The sequence below is a fragment of the Carassius gibelio genome, chromosome B21 (genome assembly GCF_023724105.1).
Source record: "Carassius gibelio isolate Cgi1373 ecotype wild population from Czech Republic chromosome B21, carGib1.2-hapl.c, whole genome shotgun sequence".
Taxonomy (NCBI): Eukaryota; Metazoa; Chordata; class Actinopteri; order Cypriniformes; family Cyprinidae; genus Carassius; species Carassius gibelio.
This window is the reverse complement of record NC_068416.1, coordinates 13,368,723-13,391,283: the sequence shown is the minus strand read 5'-3', so window position 1 is coordinate 13,391,283 and position 22,561 is coordinate 13,368,723. Positions and strand designations below refer to the sequence as shown.

Below are 22,561 nucleotides of genomic sequence, written 5' to 3'. Positions count from 1 at the left end.
CCATTTTAGTTGTCATAATTACAGTGTAATTCACAATTAAATTGAAGAGAGAAAAAAAAAACATTTGTTTAAACAAAGAGAACTCCAACAAAGCTATTTTGAACACATTTTTTATTACATACAAATACCTAGATGTTGCAAAGAAAAACAATGATAGACTGGATTTATGTACAAAATAGAAATAAATAAATCTGGTAAATTAAGTGCCCTAGTGTTAACAAAAGGGAAAATCCTTTGAATGCAGTTCAGTTTCACATAACATGTAAAAGAGAGAGACATTAACACTGTATCTCAAAACAGCACAGCAGGAAGCCACATAAGTATCCTGTGGTTTTATACAGTAAGATGTGAAAAGACATAGAACACAATTTTCATATAATTCAGGCACCTATTTTATCTCTTAAACAAAGGGGTGTCTATAAAAACACTTTTGTTTCCTGAACATTCCCTTATCCTTGGCATCTTCATGCAATTTTTTATTTTATTTGACATTCATTTTTATTTACAGACTACCTTCAAATACAGCTGTCCCGTGCATAAGTGCAGTGTAGTGGACAGACAGGATGATCACAGATGCAATCTCTTCTTTACTTAAAATGAATAGTTTAACCAAAAATAAAAGCTGCAGAACATGGACTCATGCCCCTTGTGTTCTCTTGATGTTCATTGATGGACTGGAGTCTATGTGGATTACTTGTGGATTATTGTGATGTTTTTGTCAGCTGTTTAAACTCTCATTCTGACGGCACCCATTCACTGCAAAGGATCCATTGGTGAGGAAGTGAGTTATGATCAAATTTGTTATGATCAAGAAACAAACTTATCTACATCTTGGATGGTCTGAGAGTAAAAGTTAAGCATATTTTTATTTTTGGGTGAACTATTCCTTTAACACTCTAACCAAAGCCACGGATCCTCAGCCTCCTCTGATGACAATGTTATAATTACTTCACTTTCTTTGACTCCCATTCCTAATAAAAAATAAAACAGAAAAACAGAATAAAAAAAGATTAAAATAACACATAAGAACGCAATACAACAGATATTATCACATTTATAAATCTCAATCATCACCATAAGTTTTGAACAGAGCTAGGGAAAGTTACTTTTAAAAGTCATGCATCACTCCCTAAAATGAAACGCGATAGTTACTTCAAAAGTAATGTGCTACAGTATTAACTTTTTCTTATCTGTACTAAAAGTGCAACGAATAGGCCTCAGGCTGATCAAAATGTAAATTCACATCTGTATGTGGAGGGCGCTACTCAAACAAATCTTTCAGCTGTGCTGCTATTCCAAACTGCATGAAGAATAAGATGCAGGAGAATAAGGTACAACACTCTTCAGCGATTAAAAAAAGGAAACAATGTTTTGGCTTATTTTTATGGTTGATTTGTATCATATAAAATCAGCATAGACACTGGTTAATAAAAAATTAGTGCAGGTTCACATCATATTCTTGTTTACAGTTTACATGTATAAGTGAGATGAGAAAATGCATGTTCACATTTGAAACACGCCTCTGCACTTACTCCCAATTTCTCTCAAGATAGGGACAGGAGAGCAGTCAGTCAATAAATTGGAAAACTAATGCCGCGTTTCCACCGAAATTACCCGGAACATTTTTACCAGGAACTTTTTTTCCCAGGAACTTTTTTCCCCCCAGACCTGTTGCTTTCTGCGTTTCCACCGCGGTGTAAAGTACCGGGTAGATTAGGCAAATAGACTGGTGACGTAGGTCTGCGCGCGTTTCTCAATACAAAGTAGGCTACTGCTGATTTGTTTGTTTTTTTAAAGTAAGCTGATTTTGGACGTGCATCCTCGGTAGTTAGTTCAGACTTTGTGCATTCGACTCGGGAGTGTGATGTCCGCGACGACGCAAGTCCGGTAAATCTATAAACAGCAGCGTACTTGATAACTTCAGTCAGCTTGTCTTGGCTACTGCAATTTTCCTATTTACAATAAAACGAAATGGGATATAAAATACCACTGCCTCCTTTGGTTTTCATTTAAGCATAATAACAGCTGCAGAAATGTACTTAGTTCAGGGATATGTGTATATGCAGCCATTACAATGAAACGAAATATTATATAAATTTGCCTTTTTTATTTTCATTTTAACATATAGATAAATTGAATACAGACCAAAGAAAACCTGTTAGATTTACCCCGCAGCTGAATTATATGTTATGTTTAACCACTAAAGACACATCAGAGCCAGCGGCACATATCAGAAGGTCTAGCCGATTTGAGGCTGCATCTCGGCGGATACATGAGGACTGAGCTCTCGCTGATCGAGTGGAGCTCACCGTCGCAGAGATCGGCGAAACACATTTTTTAAATAGGCACGGTCTTTATAAATAAACCATAGATTTGCGTTTTAAACAACTACATTCTCGCCTGAAATACTTTTAAAATTACATTTCATGACACAATAACAGTAATATTTGAAAATGATCCAAATAAATGGTGGTTGAACTCAACCAATGCTGCTTGAACTCAGATGGCTTTGGCTACTGTTATTTTCCCCTCAGTATATTTACAATAAAACGAAATAGGATATAAAATACCACTGCCTCCTTTCGTTTTCATTTAAACATAATAACAGCTGCAGAAATGTACTTAGTTCAGGGATATGTGTAACGTTATACATCCATTACAATGAAACGAAATATTATATAGACTTGCCTTTTTTATTTTCATTTTAACATATAGATAAATTGAATACAGACCAAAGAAAACCTGTTAGATTTACCCCGCAGCTGAATTATATGTTATGTTTAACCACTAAAGACACATCAGAGCCAGCGGCACATATCAGAAGGTCTATCCAAGGTGAGGCTGCCTCTGGGCGGATAGATGATCACTGAGCTCTCCCTGATCGTGTGGAGCTCACCGTCTCAGAGATCGGCGAAACACATTTTTAAATAGGCGCTGTCTTTATAAATAAACAACAGATTTGAGTTTTAAACAACTACATTCTCGCCTGAAATACTTTTAAAATTACATTTCATGACACAATAACAGTAATATTTTGAAAATGTTGATCCGAATAAATGGTGGTTGAACTCAACCAATGCTGCGTCAACTCAACCAATCAGGATGTTTAGCGCCAAAGTCCCGCCCCCGAAAGTTCCTGAACTTTAAAAAAGTACCACCTCGCCAGCAGGGACTTTCTGGGGGGCATTTTTTTACCCGGAACTTTTATTTAGTTCCTGGTTCCTGCGGTGGAAACACACCAAGTACCGGACCAAGTCCCTAGTTCCTGGGTAAAGTTCCTGCGGTGGAAACGCGGCTTAAGTAACTGGTGTTACTTGTTTGAAAAAGTAATGCAGTTTTTTATTTTCTTGTAAATGCATGACTTTAGTAGTAACTTGAAAAAAGTAATCTGATAACATAATTCACGTTACTTTTAATGACTTACACCAAACACTGGTTTCAAATATTTCATTGAATATTTATGCAGTCATATACCTTGGCTTTCTGCATGACATTTCCTTTGGTGGATGCATATATCGATGGGGGGCGTTTCTTCATTTCAGATGCACAATTTACCGGCACAGTGGCACCATTGTAAATATCTTCCTTTTTTTTGCCTGGAGCCTACAGGTATTCAGATATTAATTAATTTAATTGTAAAATCAGGTTAATCTGAGGGAAAAGCATATTACGAGTCAAGAATGCAGGAACCTTAAAAGGCGGTATGCTTTCCACAGGCGCCCCCAGTATTCCTCCAGTAAGAGACTTCTTCAGTTTCTCCTTCACCTCCGTAAGTCGCAGCTCCAGGTCCACTCGCTCAGCTTCCCTCTGACGGCAGCTTTCCTCCAGCTGGGCCAGACACTGCTCCTTGGCCTTCTGCTGTTTATCTGATGCACACATGAAAAAACATATCACATTAAATGAACAGCTCCCATTACTGAGAATATTGTCAGCAGGGGGCGCCAAATACTGCAAAACAACCCACCTTGCATGTTAATAAGCACTCAAACAAGTCAGTTCTCTCACCTGTTGCCTTTTTCAGCTCTTCCTTCACCACCCTCTTTTCTGAGCGCAGTGACAGCAGACTCTTCCTGATCACTTCTTTTTCTTTCTCAAGCTGCTCTTTCTCAATGAGATACCGTCGTGCGTCTTCTTCTGCCCTCGTCTTTCCATATTTACCGTAGTGATTCACAGCTACAACACAAACGTGAGATAGAATTGGTCATAAATGGCAACTTACAAGAATTTAATCAGTAAAGCTACGACACATGATTTTTCCAGTGGAAACAACTTACAGGAACCGTGTCGCTTCACTGTGATCTGTGTGTCACCCTTGGCTGTGTCCACACTGGACATAGAGGAATAACGCTTCAGTTTAGACTGATTTTCTTCTACCTGCGGAGGGAAGAGAGACAGAGCAGAAAGAAAAATGAGGAGTGATTACAGTTTGTGTGGAAACACAATGCTTTCTGTAAACATCCAAAACCCTTGCCTTCCAGTATGATAGTATTTATTTCAGGATTACACAATGTGCCTATTTAAGGATTTCCTGAAAAGTTTCTTTTTATAAAGGGACATGCTTGCATTTGTAGCTGAATAGACATAAAGTCAGTAGCACACCTTAACCTCTCAACAAAGAAAGTAATGATACTAGAAAAATATTTTAGGGAGAAAAGCAGAGAATAAAACGACAGGACATGTTTGCTGCTGCCTTTCAGGATAATTCAAAAATGAACTAAAACTTTGAGAGAACTGTGGATAATTATGCCTTTAATTAATTATGCTTAAGTCCAGAAACAACACCCAAATGGACTGAAACGTTGTATATATGTATATATACATAACTGTATTTTATCAAATAAATAACTTCATAAAAATTTTTTTTATATATATATATATATATATATATATATATATAATTTTTTTATTTTATTATTAAGTTATTTATTTGATAAAATACAGTAAAAACATCAAATATAGTTAAATGTTATTGCAAATAACTTTTCCCTGAATATATTTTAAAATGTTATTTGTTGTAATGTCAAAGCTAATTTTTTTTATCAGATATCACTCTAATAGAATAGTCTTTACTGTTGCTGAAGGGTATGGTTTTACAAAACACACACACATTTTTTTTTACTATGACTTTTGCCTCAATAACTTCCTAATTTGCTACTTGTTAATAAGTAAGGTCATTGTTAAGTTTAGGTATTGGGTAGGATTAGGAATGTAGAATATGTGCTTTATAAGTGCTAATAAACAGCCAATATGTTAATAATAGGCATACTAATAAGCAACTACGGTAGTAAATAGTAAGAATTGGTGATGCATTTTTAACTTGACACCTTACCAATATGCTTTCATAGGGAACTTCGTCGTAAGTCCGTGGATCTGTGGAGGTGCTGCTAGAGGAGGTCGCCCACCTATGGCAGAAAAAGGTAATAAAACAAGAATAAGCAAAAAAAAATACAAAAAATCTGAGTGCACGTCTTTACACATCCAAACTGGAGCAAGCGAAATATCCTCATCTCTACTCACAGAAAAGAGTGTCGTGCTGCGCTCTGGATGCTGCTGATGGTGTCCACATCCACATAGTCATAATGCAATGCCTCAGGGGTGGTGGCGCTGCCTGCTTCAGCCAACAAAACCCCCAGCCAGCGGCCCATCTCCACAGAACAGCTCGCCTGAGGTGGATTGTGTTACAAGATTACACTCTTTTTAATGACAGATCTCACAATGTAACTAAGATCCATTTTATTACCTCCAGGGCGGCTATTTCTGTGCTCGCTCGCATGATGCGGAAGGCAAAAGGATGTTTGGGTCCAAGACCGGGTAAGACGTCTACACCATTGAGGGCTAATGCACTAACATGCGTGTGAATGTCCCCTCTGTCCTTATGGAGATACAGAGTCCCATTTCGCACACAACACCAGCGCTCCTTCCAACACTGGTTGACCAGGACATTCAAGTAACCTAGCAAAAAATAAGAACCTATCAGAGACTTGAAGGAATGTCTCAAAAGATCACCAGCTGATCACGAAGAGAGAAAAAAAGTGGATTTATGTCCCCTCACCACAACGGGGATTGTCATCCAGGTGGAAAAGCGTGCTGGTTTCGCCCGGTAGGGGTGGCTTTTTCTTGGAGAAACTGATTATGCGGTTGATTTTCTTGCCAGCGGCTCGACTCATCGATCCAGTCAGCTCAGAGAATGTCCCTTTTTTGCCCTTCCCTACAGGAAGGAGCACAGGAAGCACCGTGAGAGGAAGCATAAAGTGCAAGGACAAGACACGAAACAAACGTTTGGATTCTGTGAACGAAGATACCTTTGACTTCCTTTGTTTGCATTGTTGAGGAAAAAACAGCATACTGTACTTAAGTCTATAAGTGTTCTTGAGGCAATGAGTTTTCAAGTGTTTTTACACCTAGTTTGAATCAAGATCCATGTGTAACACTTGAAAAGTGAACTTGATTAAACTAGCGATGTGCACTATTGAAATTCAGAATTTGAAAAAGGCCCGTACTTATTTTTAAGCCAATAATTATTTGAATGTGTTGGCCGATAACCGATAAAAGGCTGAATGGTTAATTCTATACTAATTTGTCTAAATAAGTCATTATTATACATTTAAAACATTGTTAAAACAATAAAACCAATCATTTGAAATGTTACAAGTGAAATCAGGCATCAAAAATACATTTCCATGCTTTCTGATGTGAATGAACTTCCATAATTTTTCTATTATTTACAAATATTAATACTAATAAAGTCACTATTCATATTTTTTGATGACCTTAAAAAAAACTAGGCGTTCACACTATTAAAAACCGAGATGACGCCAATAAACATAACTATTGTTATGTATTAGGTTAAAACTAGTAAATGTCTAGTATTAAAACTTTATACTATTTTGTATAAATACAAAAAAAATATATAAATCAGTTTATTTAAATGCAACTGAATTTAGCCATCACAACATAATATACAGTTGAAAAAAAAATGTATAATTATTTTAACATTTGATCAAAAATTACATTTAACAGTTTTAATGAATTCTAAGTCATTGGTAGACAGAACATGAACAGGTAGTTTCAACACTGGTCCAATAATGATAAATAACTTTTCTAACATCAGCTGATATTACATAAAACTAACAATATAATGTGTATGCCAATACAAAACCCAAAGAAAAGAAAAGAAAAGAAGGATATGACATACCAAAAGGGACAAACTTAAACTTCATCAGAGACACAGGAAGTACTGCACAGGGCAGCCACATCCTTCCTGAGCTCCTAATGCCATTGTTTCAGCGTGACATCACAGAACTAACAAGAGGAAACGCTCTACACCTGGAACAGCGACTCTGACCCCAAAAACATTCGCTAAGCAAAGAAACTGATCGATTGTGTCCATACCGTTGTCACAGATCTCACGGGTGACATCTCCATTGGCTGCGCTGTCAGAATCAGAAGTATGTTTATCTGGCGACATCATCTGCAGTGACCAAGTAACAGACAGAGCAATTATAGGGATCACCGCTCTGGTTATGTTCATGTCAACACTGTAATCAGTATAGGTTAGCTGTGTAGCATACACTGGGCTACAGGATGCTAGTAAACTGTTCAGCCTTACCTTCTCCAGCTCTATTTTTCGCAGTATCATCGGCGAGGATGAACTCTCTTTTCCATTAATGCTGTTTGCCAGGTTACTGACTTCCTGAATGACCTACATAGAGTTAACAGAAGAGAGTCATTCAGCTAAAAAAAGAAAAGACAATCTGTCAGAACTAGATTTTATTCGGATACCATGACACTATGAAATCTGAAAACAGTCAAAACATTAAAGTGAATAAGTTTACAAGAATGACAGTGATATATACAGTGATCAGTTTTAGTGTGATTACTCCTCAATCCTGATTGGTTTTGCATAATGAGCCCTAAACGCTGGATGATTGTCAGAGGAAAATAACTTCAAGAGTTCCCACACTTTGCGCACAAATTAAATTCCACTTTTGATAACCAACTTGCTAATAAAAAGTGATTTTTTTTTTTTTTTATTTCATAGATAATGTACTGTCAAAGATCAATTCCGTCGAGCACCAGTCGTATTGCTGCTAACCAAAACTAAACCTATAAAAAATGGAAAATATAAATAGATGAAAGGTAAATTATATACACATCCAAAATATTTATATATTTTTTACATAATATATATGTGTGTACTGTGTATATTTACTATGTATCTATAAAACACACAAGTACAGTATATATTTAGAAAATATTAAAATGTATATTATATTTCAATTCATATAATTTAAATTAAATATATATATATTTAATATATAAATGTAACATTTTTCTTAATGTATACATGCATGGTTGTGTATTAATATATGCATATTAAATAAACACAGTACACACAGATATATTAGTTAAACAAAAACGTTTATAGTTTTTTGGATGCGATTAATCTTATAATAGTTTGACAGCACAAATACAGTATATATATATATATATATATATATATATATATATATATATATATATATAAATATATATATATATATATATATATATATATATATATATATATATATATTTATATATATATATAAATAAATGACAAGAGCAACTTAAATTAAAATGAATCTATAAATAATCTATATAGAATCTATAAATAAAAGCTAAATAAAATTGGAATAAATGCTATAATAGTGATACTAAAATAAAACTTTTGAGCATTACATACACTATAAAATTTCCTTGGCTTTTTCAGGCCCGGAAATCACTATTTTTTCTGATATTTACAAGTTATCCACAACCACGGGAAACCTGGATTTCATGCATAACTGTGCATGACTTTCATCTCTTTCTTCTCACATAAAATAACGGAAACTTGTTTTAGTTTGCCATTAGCCGTTCTATTATGTCATGTATTGTGATGAAGCACCTTGAGCCAGCTCTCGGCCTGTTCTTTGCTCTGTACAGCCAGCACTAGCGCCTCTCCTCCTGGCATGGAGAAACGAAGCTCGTGCTTCTTGCGGCGTCCATCTTTAGGCACATAGATGACATTGCAGAGATTCAGAGGGAGGTCAACGTGTGGAGAACGATCTTTGGGATTCTTGAAGCACTGTGGAAAACAAATTCTATGTTTAGAGCTTGCCAAATTGACCTGATGTTAGTCTGTCTGTCTCTTTTTTTAACAGTTCCAGTGCAATTCACCTGAAGTCTGTTCTCGCGAATTATTGTTAGCTGCTTAGCCCATTGACCGAAGCGTTTCTTGCGAAGCAGGAATGCACATTTGCGGCAGTCTTTCATTTGACCATCTGGACTCTCCTCTGTAGGCCACTGGTGTCTCCTCTCTCTGCCTTTAGCTTCCTCATCCTCTTCATCGTAGGACTCATAAGAACTGCTGAGTGCATCTGAATCATTGTCTGTTCACATTAACAGATATTAAAACTAATGTAGCACATTCTGATAGGCACAAGCATAACAAACAGCACAGGTTCCTTACAGGAGTTTTTGCTGGCCCCGTTCAGACGAGTTGTTGGGTAATTGTTGTCAGCATCTTCATAATAAGCATCCTCTATTGAGTTTGGAGGGCTGGAGTTATCTGATAAATAAGCACACTGTGTTAGTTTTCATAAATGGCTGTTATTGTGCATTCTTAGACTTGAATGTGTTTGCACTTACTGCGAGTAGTTATATACTGGGGCGCTGTGCCCGGTCCGAGCGGGACGGCTTCTTCATAGTAATCATCAGGAGGAGGTGTGGTAGGAAGAGGAGGAGGTGTGTCTGTGGGACTCTGAAAAAAAAAAACAATTATTAATCATTTCAATTCTGCATGCTTTAAAATCTAAATTAAATTAAATTAAATATTACTTTTCTGTCTAAAAGACTATTATATTTTTTAATTATTCTCATTTGCATACATCGATTGTGAAAAGTGAATTTATTTTTTTGTAGTAATAAGTTTACTTCGAGCAAAGAAAATAAAAATAACAATACTACATATTAAGACACATACATAGAAAATTAGAACAGTTTATCTCAAATATATATATATATATATATATATATATATATATATATATATATTATGTATCCTTACATATGTATATCTTATACATAATATCTACAGACAGATATGCACACATATATATTACATGCACATACATACACATACAAACACACACACACACACACACACATATATATATATATATATATATATATATATATATATATATATATATATATATATATATATATATACATATGCAGCACACATACATGCATACATACACACATACCTACATACACATACACATTTATACACATTACAATTATGATACACATAACTATACACATAAGTCTATATATAATTTTCAGATTTATTTTTAGTTAATGTAAAAAAGAAGCACTGTAGACTAGTGATCAAAACTTTTGGTCAGTAAGATTTTTTTAACATTTGCATTTTAAAGATTGCTTGTGCTTGATCAAAAATCCAGTAACAATAGTTGTGAAATATTATTATAATATATTTTCAAAATGTCATTTATTTCAGCAAGCCATGACTATAGTCTTCCGCATCACAGGAGCCTTCAGAAATCATCATTTGATGCTTAAGAAACATTACTTATTATTATCGATGTTGAAACCAGTTATGCTGCTTAATATTTTTTTTCAGGATTTTTTGATGAACAGAACAATTAAAAGAACAGCATTTATTTTCAATATTACAAATGTCTTTCCTGTCAGTTTTGATCAATGTAACACATCTTTGCTGAATAAGATTACTAATTTCTAATAGTTTTTGTATTTCATACATATTCTTGTACCGATTTTGTGGGCGAGTGCTTGGACGCCTCCTCTTGCTCCACATCCTTCATCTCTTCAGGCGAGTCCCTGAGATCCTGCAGGTCACAATCTGAGAACAAACATCAAACCTGAACAATTACAACACATGCAATTCATATGACATCCTGGAAATACGATTATAACAAACCAAGCTGACATTCTTTCTGCTATTCTTAGCAGCGCCTATGGATAACAAAGTTCTAGGCACTGTTTCGCAAAAACTAAAGTCAGAAAAAAATTGGAATTAACGAACTTTGAGTAAACACAGCAATAAACTCACCAAATTCTTCGAACAAAGATTCAACAAAGCTGGTACCATTTCCATAGAGAGACGTGTTCATGTATATAAAGTCAGATCCATTCACTATGAAATAAATAAACATAACTGAATACATTTGCAATATTACAAATGTGATTTACCCTTCATACATAAATTCTTATATGAAATACAAAACAGAACTTCAATCATAACATACACTTTATTCCTATAAGTAACTGTTTTAGACTCTCATTGTTTGAATTAGTCTTTTTGAGTAACTGCACTCTCAGAAAAAAAGGTACAAAAGCTGTCACTGGGGCAGTACCTTTTCAAAAGGAACACTTTTTGCCTTTAAAGTATTAATATGTACACTTTAGGTACTAATATGGCTCTTTAAGATACCAAAATGGACTCTTTAGGTACAAAGGTGTGGATTTTGAAAAGGTACTGCCCCAGTTTTTGTACCTTTTCACAGCTTTTGTACCTTTTTTTCTGAGAGTGTGTTCTGTGCTGAAATATTCTGATGTTGCTATAATTCTGAATGTATGAATCTCTTCAGCGGGGCCTTGGCCGAGCGTTTCTGTTCAGCTGTTATGTATTTGCTGCTTGGTCTCACCGGATGGCTGCAGCTGTTTCATCAAGTTTCTGACCACACTCATCTTCTCCGCCGTGGCTGAACTCACACTCTCGTTCTCCAGCAGCTTGAGAAGCAAACTCAGCTCCTTCACCAGGTGCTCCATACCTGCAAGGACAGGATCAGTGATCAGAAACATGTTTGCAGAAGATTGCATGGGAAAACCACTAGACTTTTGGACCCTGTTACAATTATATACATCAGATGATCTAAATACTTTTATTGTAACTTTCATGTATTTTCTAATCCTCTAACTAGAAATGACTGGGCATTTCCATTCAGCTCATTTGACCTTTTTTTAAATCTGTCATGAGACAGCCTCAGCTGTTGGGCATCTGATTTCTTTGGCTGTTTGTTGAGGAAACCTTGCCAAAATGCCAAACGTGATATCCTGAAGGTTAAATGCAATAAACAAGCAAAGATAGGGGTATGACCTAAATTGATTTCTTATGGTAGTGCACTTCCAAATCTGTCCATGGTGAACAATAGCTGCACTGTTATGAATGGCCTAACAAACACAGGAAACAAGAAACCCCCTAAAGAGAAACAACATTTTTAGAAAGTCATTCATGTGTATAGAGCTAGTCAACAATCCACCAACATTTATAATGGTTGTTTGTAGGTGCGGACATATATCTCATTATTCATTTTAGGAAGAAAACCAGAGGAAAAATAGTTTGAATTCCTGGCTCTGCAAAATATAGTTATTTTAACGTTCAGAGAACGTTATTAAAGACCAGATAATGTTGAACAAAGGTTCTATCAACATAACTGAAAAAAGCTTGTTCATAACTTTAAGAAAACTTTGCCAAAGTCCTAAGAACGTTCCCTGTTCGCCGGGAAACAGATTAAAGAGATCAGTCACACATCTTTCATGGTATATAGGGAATAAAAAGCAGTGGTAAGTACCTGACAACTCATTTCTTTCATACAAAAACACATGTAAGCACTTCACACCACACCCGGACTCTGCTCACGAGAGAGGGATGGGAAAAGAAAAGCCCCTTTTCAAGGCTACCTGCCACGGATTTAGCTTTGCTGATCTAGGAATTATTATTCCTGGCCACAAGTAATTACTGCAATATGTGACCTTCCTTATGCATTTGCCCTGACAGAGTTTTTTTTTCTATCTGTCTGGGCCAGATCAAAAAAACTGTTGCATAGCTCATGATGTTTCTTTTCTAGACCTTCGCAGCTCCGAAAACAAACACTTCTTTGAAGCAGAGGTCGCGAAACCGCTGAGCAAACAGAGGGGATTCAAAATAAAGGATCTTTTCTGAGCTTGCACTTTTATTTTGAGGATCATCCTGTTCATTTAATATTTCGCGGTATGCAAATGTACGACCTACAGTACATGTAACAGAGTCCATGTTAAACATATTAATAATAATATAAATGGTAACTGAAAATAGGACATTTAAAAGCTCTATAATTAAGCTAAATATAAAACAATATAGTCTATATTAAATATTACATTTTAGAATTTCTCATTACTAATTTGTACAGTGAGGATCAATGAAACAGCGAAGAATGTAATAGAACATGAGTCAGCATATTTACTTAAAGGGCTGTAAAAATGTGATGTAAAAACTGTGTACAATGATGGATTTATTTATAACAAACACGCTTTTCTCTTCACAAGGCTTTAATTGATTGTTGATTATTATTGTGGTTTTTTATCAGCTGTTTGGACTCTGATTCGGACGGCACCCATTCACTGCAGAGGATCCACGGGTTAGCTAATGCTAAGTTTCTTCAAATCTGTTCTGATGAAGAAACAAACTTTGCTTCCCAATTTGCATACTTATATGCACAATTATATGCAGTCTTTTGTGTTATTAATGTGTTCGCATTGAAAATTCAGCAAGAAAAAAGTGCATTTCAAATGTCTAGAATGATGCAATTAAGTTCCTGAAAAAAGTGTTGAAGACTCTGTTGGATGATAAAATAACCTTATATAATAAGGTTATAATGCTTCATTTGGGACACAACTAAACTCATCTACATCATTTATGTACAAAATTCTAATCATACCGAGTCTAATTAGTTTTCAAACAACAACAACAACAATGACGAAAGTCCACAAATCTGATAATTCTAGAATTAATTAAAACATATATTCCTGAATAAACACCTAAATGCATATTATTTAAAACATGCATTTTTTAAATATTAAGTGGTTCAATCAATGAAATATAATATTACTCTATAGGACTGGAACCATCCTGATTGTTTGTCAACAAAAGAGAAACCATGTAATTCACAGTTCTGTCAGCTGAGCACAAACACAAGAGCTGACAGACACAAAGAAAGCAAACCCATTATTTGCTCACTGGCTGAACGAGATGAGAAACCCACAATTTTCAGACTAAACCAAAACTGAGCTGTGATGTGCTGAGGAGGATTTTTGGGAGCTCTTACTTTCTCAGTTCATCCTCATTGGTGTGATCCCTTTATGGATGTCTGCACTGGATCAACACTCTCTCGCTCACTCATTTACTCTCTTCTCCATCCACTACATTACTCTCTACAGTCTATAGCTAAGAAAAATACAAATTGTAAACAGAAATACACTTTAAATACTGTTTACAACTTTAAAGCTACAATGGGAACTTTTTCAGAATAATTAACTTCCATATTAAACGTAGGGGTGGGCGATATACCGGTAAACATGATCAACTGGGAGAAATTTGTCAGCCGATAAGAGATTTTGGACTATCGTTTCTATCGCGGTTACATGCTTACATGATGTTGCTGTTCTACATGTTCACAAAAACGTATTGGTTGCAAATGTTTTGTAAGCATTGTGGTTTAAAACCAAGTGATTTTAATCTGTTGAAATACAATCAGCAGCAAAACAAATACTTATTTCACTATATGCATGCGCTGTTTGAGAGACTGAGACTTTCTGAGTGTGGTCAAAGAAGCGCATGCATGTGAAGACAATGCTCACAGAGAGAGTTATAGTTGCCTCTCAGCAGGCCTTGAACGGCTAATTACACACACTTGCATGTGTCAAAATACCTCTTTGCAAGTATCCTTGTAAACACACAGTAATTTAGGTCTTAAGTGAAAGCAAACAGCTGAGAAAGAAAACATACAGGATCCGGGCTGCTCTTAAAGTGACAGCAGTCTAATGTTCGTGCTGTCTGTCATTCATGTTAATCAAACAACCGAAGAGCGAAAATCTCTCACTGCTCTTGACTAAATCACTTTTGTAACTTTAATACAAAGGCATATATATTTAATTTATACAGTGAAGAATACGCTGTGTTTTATACATTTGATTAATTTATACAATGTAGAATTTTTATATATATTTATACTATTTTTGTCAGTTTCATTTAGTAAAAATAAAATTTACTGTACACTTTATTTTTAAAAAATTCTACTAGTGCATGTTTTATTAAAAGCAAAAACTATATTGTGAGATATATTGTTACATAATTATATGATATGTTATTGTCATATAATGATATGATTTTAGTCATATCACCCACCCCTATTAAACATTTGTAAATTTGTGATCCTTCTTCCTCAAATCCAAAACAAACTAAATTTCCCTTTCAAATCTTAAATAGTGCAAGAGCTCCGAAAGGCATCACTTTAAATCGCACAGCCAATGATAAGCTATCTTTCAGTTGTCTTTCACTGAGTTTGCTTAGTGGCCAGTAAACTCCTCCTAAGAGCTTTCCTCTCTTTCAGAGAGCAGGAAGTGTGAATGTGTGTGTGTGTCCGTAAGGGGAAACAAGAAAAAGTGAGGGGCGGAAGAAGAGTAGGAGGCGGAAACTCAGAGAACAGAGAGTAGGATGACTCTATGTTATTGTACTGAGAGCAGCGCAATCGCAACTCCAGGGCCACAGCTCTCCAGTGGGCCATTGTCTGGGTGTGCACTCGTTGACATGGGTGAGGGAGCGACCCGTCCCCTTTCCGAACAACTCAAGTTCCCACACAACACCCTCTGTGCCTCTGTGTCTTCTGCTGGCCATGTTTCTCTCTGGAAACTGGGTCAAGTTTGTGGAACTAAGCACAGTCAGCTCAGTTACAGCTATTCTGAAGGCTCGCCTGTTTTTGCTGCCGTGCATCTCGTGTGTGTGGGAATGTGAGGCTGTTGAACCCATCTAACTGCTTCAGTGGCTCTTTTAATGCGTCTGTGCTCTCTGCTGGCTCTCACAAACCAAAGACACATTGTATTTAATTTAAAAGTGACAAAAGACAGACCAGCTGAAAATAAAGTCTTCTCTCATCAGCACTTTTATGAGTCATATACGCTTGTAATGAAGAAGATTAAGCTTAACCGTTCGACATAAATACCTATTAAATACCAAGTAAACGAATGGGACTATAGTTCTCAAAACATCTTAAAGAAAAATAATAATGTGTATATTTAATTAATTATATTAACAAACTCAAATTTTTTTATGATTTTCAATTATTTTTAAAATGATTTTTTTTACAAATATAAATCAATTTATTCAAATAAAAATAATAATTATTTATCTATTATTATTCATTATTAGATTATTTAGAATTAACAAGAACAAACTATTAACGATATAACTAGTAATATATATAATAAATAGTTATATAATATCAAAAGTGTGTGTGTGTATATACTATATATTCATATATGTATATATGTATATATATATATATATATATATATATATATGTGAAAGTGTAATTAAATTGAAAAATGTAAAATGATTAAAATAGATAAAACATGCATATACATATGATTATTTAAATATACTCTTATTTTATTTATAGCATATTTAGTATATATAGTATATTTTCATTTAATTATATTTTAATAATTTGTTTTACTGTTTCAATTGAATTATAACTGTGATATTATAATCAGAATTCTCAAAAAAAAACAAAAAAAAAAAGAAACAGTATCTGCCAACCTAAAGATCAAAGAACCAAGTTGAATCCACAATACAGCAATTTACATTCAAACAAAAATTTGAAAAAAGAACTTGCTTTGTATAGGTCTGGGCACATTCCAACTGAACTTTCATTGAGTAGCTCGGCAAAATAGCTAGACAATGTGGCATTGTGAGGTCCAAATTTACACAATGACATCACCTTTGAGGAAAAGAGGACAATGCAGCACATAGCATTTAGAAATGCAGTGCAAACATTCATTCACCCAAATACATCACTGAACACAATCACAAATACACTAACACTTACAAAACTAATTCTAGGGAAAGCAGCTGTGCGGTCTTGAGACAAGGGTATTGTCGGTAAGGGGATATGTCCTGCAGCTGTAGCTTCCTGTCTAGGCTGACGACAGCAGTTTCTATCATCCCTAACCTTCTGCTTCCTATTCCTCTCCTCCACACGCCGCCAAAAATTACATACCATCAGTCCTCCGTTAACTAGCACACTCTCTCTCAGCTCAGGACCCTCCCATTTGGAGCGCTTACAACAAAACACTACAAAATTAATAGAACACATCACACCATGTTTAGTGGTCATATCCTCAGACCATGCTGGGTTTCTCTTGTATCAGTGAGAAAAGAGAGTTCAGATCCTACAAGCCTCATATGCAGAGTAACGTGACCACACAATCCTTAAAAAAGCTCATCAGCTGTCTGATTAAGGGTGGGTGGAACGTCATGTGCCATAGCTATACAGGACGCACAAGCAAGGCTGATACATAAAGGCAGCTATGATGAACACCAGTCAAGGTCACATGGAGGCCACATGGAAATAAGTGTGAGATGACTATAATTTAATGCTCAGTATTTTACTGGATGACAGCTTGCTGGGTGGGGTCAATTACAGAGGAACAACAGGCCGCATAATTGAAAGGGAAGGGATGAAGGCTTTGAGGATGACAGCATGGTTATTGATGGCTTAATGAGCTTGGGAAAAAAATCCTCCTGCAACAAGTCACTGTACAATGCAGTTGTCTGAACACATGCTGAATGATGAATGATTAAATTCCATATCAAAGAATTGTATCAAACTGCAGTTTTTAACCAGAAAACGATGTTTGTTGAGAAGTGCTTTTATGTTATGAAGAGAGAGAATCACAGAATATTAAAAAGACAGACAGAAAGACAGATAGACAGTTATATAGACAGATAGACACAGACAGACAGATACAGACAGAGAAAGAGACACAGACAGACAGACAAACACAGAGAGAGACACAGACACAGACACAAACACAGACAGACAAACACAGACAGAGAAAGAGACACAGACAGACAGACAAACACAGACAGAGACACAGACACAAACACAGACAGAGATAGAGACACAGACAGACAGACAAACACAGACAGAGACACAGACACAAACACAGACAGAGATAGAGACACAGACAGGAAGACAGACACAGACAGACAGACAGACAGACAGACACATACACAGACACAGACACAGACACAGACAGACAGACACAGACACAGACACAGACACAGACACAGACACAGACAGACAGACAGACAGACAGGTAGACAGATAGATAGATAGATAGATAGATAGATAGATAGATAGATAGATAGATAGATAGATAGATAGATAGATAGATAGATAGATAGATAGATAGATAGATAGATAGATAGATAGATAGATAGATAGATAGATAGATAGATAGATAGATAGATAGATAGATAGATAGATAGATGTCTCTTCTAGATTTGCAACCAAGTATGCAGTTGCAGTAGCATTGCAACCAATCAGAAAATGAATGGCAGTCAAGAGACACTAACACCAACCTGCTCATCAGCCCAAATACATCAAAACAAATATGAAAATGCCAAAACAAGAGAAGTGTCAGCTCATTGTCATGTGGGATTCATGGTGAAGGAGCAGAGCAGCCTTTGGATATATCTTTTTCAATCTTCTCTGTTTCTGCACTGCAGTCATAAGACTTCAGGCACGCAGTCATGAGTGCTGAATTTGTACATTATACACAATAACAACCCCAGCTGTGAAATCTTTTATTTTCATTTCAGTGTTAGTAATTTTGTTATATTGTTTGAGCATTTTTCTATTTTGCTTTATACTATGTTCTAATCAGTTTTAGGTCTAGTAATTCAAGTACATTTAAATGCTGTCAATGCAAAATTTCCATAAAAAATCTCAAGTTGTTTCCATCTATTTTTTTCTTTTATTTCAATTTACAATTTTTTAAATAGTTTTAGTTTTAATTAGTTAATAACAACACTGATTTAGCAGGTGGAAGATTGGACAGAAAGCATCCTTCAATCACTGATGATGACTTTTTCCTTAAAGGGACAGTCCACCCAAAAATATATATATTGTCATCATTTCTGTCCATTATGATGCTCCAAATTTGTAGACTTTCTTTATACTGTGGATAACACAAGAAGTAATTCTAAAAAAGTGCTTGTCCACGCACAATCAAATTCAATGGATTCTGATGTTGTTTGGGACAAAAACAGTTGAGACATGTTTAGAAAGACTCAGAAAGCTAAAAAATATGCCAATCTTTCTTGAAATTCTTATCATTCAGTTATAATTAGTGCTCCTTCCCATATGTTGATTGCTACTTTGGATGACTAATGGGGCCGAGGAAGGTTGATTAGGAAAAGCTCTCTTCCAGCTTTAACCCAGACCTCAGCATCTGACCTTCTTTTATTAAGGGGTTAATACATTGGTCATCCACAGCAAGCCCCTGTGATGACTGCCTTTGATTTCCACTCTTTGAGGATATGAGTGTGGATGGGCCTACAGGGTCACACACAAGGACCTTTCCGGCCCCTGTGTATCGTAATAAGTTATAACTCTGTGTGATTTCTCTACAGACAAGAGCCGCCCTTGACGGCTGCGCTTGGGCCGAGGAATGCTGGAGCGAGAGACAGTGTCAGGCCTGTGTGGACCCATCAGGCTCAAAAGCTGCAGAAGAGAGAAGCCTTTGTCTCGTTGGCCGTGAGTATTTATAGATGTAAGCCATGTGCATAAGGAGCTGGAGGAATCAGTGCAATTCAGACCCCCCCCCCCCTGCAAAGACTATATGAAGTCTTGTATTAAAGGAATTAAACATATTGTCATAACTAGAACTGTTGTTAATCAATTAATCAATTAATTAAGTATCAATTGGGAGAAAAAACACTAATTTAAATAAAGTGTCATGATCTCCGGGCCGTTCAAAAATTTGGGGTCAGTAAGATCTTTTAAAAAAGGAATACTAAGCAAGGATGCATTTAAACTGATCAAGTGACAATTAAAACATTCATAATGTTTCCATTAAAATATCAATCAGCATGACCGCTTTCAACAAATGATTCTAGAGAAGCAAATCATCCTATTAGGATGATTTCTGAAGGATCATGTGACACTGATGACTGGAGTAATGATGCTGTAATTTCAGCTTTGCATCAACAGGAATAAATAACACATTAAATTATATTAAAATACAAAGGCTTTTGTAAATTGTAATAATAATAATTCACAATCTTGCAGTTAAATGCAGCCTTGTATTATAAATAATAATAGTAATAATAATAAAATATAACCCCCCCCCCCAAACTTAGTATATAGCATTACAAATCACCAATAATTCATAGGGTTAGAACACACAAACCCTACAGTTTTCATAAAGTTTAAAGGTGTGAAGGTCACTGCTAATGCTCCTCACAAGAAGCAAGCAAAAACTTAAATGGCATTTCCAAAATCCCCCATAACTAAAAACAGCAACAAGTAGCTAATGGGCTGTTTTTTCCTGGCATCCATGCAAACAAACTCAGAGTTGAACACATTCTCAAGCGGATTTCCTGCATGAGGGGCAAGGAAGTCTTCTTTCGGATCATGAATAGCCATCATGCTGAACTGGCCTTCAACCAGCCCAGACCAGCAGGATGAAGGAGCTGATAGCTGGCTCCGTGGAAAGTGAGGGACATGGAGAATACAGGATGAGAGGATGAGATTTTTTTCCTATATTTCATAAATGCACAATTTTTCAGCATGGTGGAGAAAGGTCTTGTTTTTTTTTTTCAATATAATGGGTATTAATATAACAGGAGTTTACTGTAATTATTTTTTATAAACAGTTTGCCTGTTTTCCTTACATTAGGCATATTCATTTGGGACTTTAACAAATCATTTTCAGGTAGACCAATTTGTAGTCAATATTATCAGACTTTAATTTTTTTTTTAACTTTTATACATTATACATTTATAGTATGCATTTAAGATCAAATAGATTTTAGAATTCATACATTTTAGGTTTTATTTTCTGTAGAAAATCATGACAACAGGGTTTACTATTCAAGATTGCACCCTACTTGAAGGGATCACATGCTGAAAGGGTGATGATGTAATTATGATGTCATTATGTTTTTAAGGAATTGTAACAAACATAACAAAAGAGGAGTTATGATGCTAACAAAATTGGCACATGTTATTTGTCACAAACATTTATTATGCAAAGAAATTAAATATTATGTATAATATACATACACTAAACTGATTATAATTGCTCATTCTATATATAAGGCAATGCTAAATATAAATGCTAAAAAGGCATAGTAATTAATTAAATAATTATTTACACTAACGTTCATAAGACAAAGTCATCCTTTTCGTGAAATTACCCTAGTCTAACAAAGATGACGTTTTCATTCATCCATAAAGATATTAAGCCTCTATTGCATCACTTACAGACCTGTGCAACTGTGTATTGATAAAGTTTCCTTTTTATCCCAAAAATATTATTGTGTAATAACATCAGATTCACCTTCTAGCACAGGTACACTGGAAAAGGCTCGATTGACTTACTTTAGCAGTCTAATTAAAAAAACGTATTAATCGATTATTACTTATTTCGAAGACGATAACTGTAAAGCTAGTTTCGTATGAAAAACAGATCATACTCACAAGTGGAATCTGTGATCTCCATGTCGAAGAGAATTGTTTTCTTGAGTACTCCGTAACAGACTTCAGCAGCCCTTCACTGTAATGTACACCAGCATCTTGTGCAGCGCGCGTGTGGCCAACACTACACTTTTGACAGGGGCGCGTGCAGACCACTCCACATCTCTGCTCATCCGGGTCCTAGTGCTCGTCAGATAGGTACAGAAGTTCCAAGATGAAAAAACGTCTGCTGGTCTGTGTAATACGGTACCCGTGAGATATCATCAGAGATGTATAGTAACGAAGTAGAACTACTTCACTACTGTACTTAAGTACTAAAAGGCGGTATCTGTACTTTACCAGAGTATTATTTTTTTCTCCTACTTCCACTTTTACTTCGGTACATATTTTCGCTGAGTTTAATACTTTTACTCCGATATTTTTTTTATGTGCTGCATCGTTACTCGTTACGATTATGATGTTACGAATCATTCCATTACAAACCACTGCCAGAACTGTAGATGGCAGGTTTGATGAAGCTGGCACATCATTGAGCGAATCAAGCGATTAAGAAGACTGCGCATGCTGACTGAACTGCTGTCTGTGAAGAGAGAAATGAACACCGAACCGAGCTAGATAATGACTCGTTCACGAGTCAAGAACCGGTTGCATCGGTTTTCGGATGACCAGTAACGTTAGTTCTTTCTGACAGTTCGATTCAGTAAACCAGTTGAAGAAAACAGTTCACCGATTCTTTTGCGCTCGATGCAATGGCGTCATTGGCGTTGACTGCACATTGGCTCATAACATTAAGAATCAGTTCAGAATCAATCACCAAAAGAATCAGTTCGGTTCCAGACGCTCTGTGTGTCGGTTTGCTTCACGCTAAATCACACATGTGCAGTATCATCAGCTCAAGAATCGGACGCGTCTGACAGAAACGGTTCTTGACTCGTGAACGAGTCATTATCTGGCTCGGCTCGGTGTTCATCTTC

At 35.8% G+C, this 22,561-nt stretch overlaps 1 protein-coding gene across 2 annotated transcripts; it reads right to left on the bottom strand.

Annotated features, from left to right (window-relative positions):
• Positions 1 to 94: 94 nt before the first annotated feature.
• Positions 95 to 21,729, bottom strand: LOC127986418 (actin filament-associated protein 1-like 1). 2 transcript variants are annotated; one of them, XM_052588661.1, is made up of 19 exons: positions 21,591 to 21,729; positions 11,712 to 11,837; positions 11,117 to 11,200; positions 10,806 to 10,906; positions 9,670 to 9,781; positions 9,491 to 9,589; positions 9,199 to 9,410; positions 8,927 to 9,106; positions 7,610 to 7,702; positions 7,393 to 7,471; positions 6,053 to 6,208; positions 5,741 to 5,952; positions 5,518 to 5,663; positions 5,330 to 5,402; positions 4,275 to 4,374; positions 4,006 to 4,173; positions 3,691 to 3,866; positions 3,475 to 3,603; positions 95 to 971 (listed from the first exon to the last, which is right to left on the bottom strand). In XM_052588661.1, exons 1-19 carry the CDS (start codon positions 21,610 to 21,612, stop codon positions 945 to 947), a joined length of 2,295 nt encoding a protein of 764 aa, XP_052444621.1. In that variant the 5' UTR covers positions 21,613 to 21,729; the 3' UTR covers positions 95 to 944. The 2 variants fall into 2 exon arrangements, with proteins under 2 accessions (XP_052444621.1, XP_052444622.1); XM_052588662.1 differs by having other exon boundaries at positions 10,818 to 10,906.
• Positions 21,730 to 22,561: the final 832 nt, after the last annotated feature.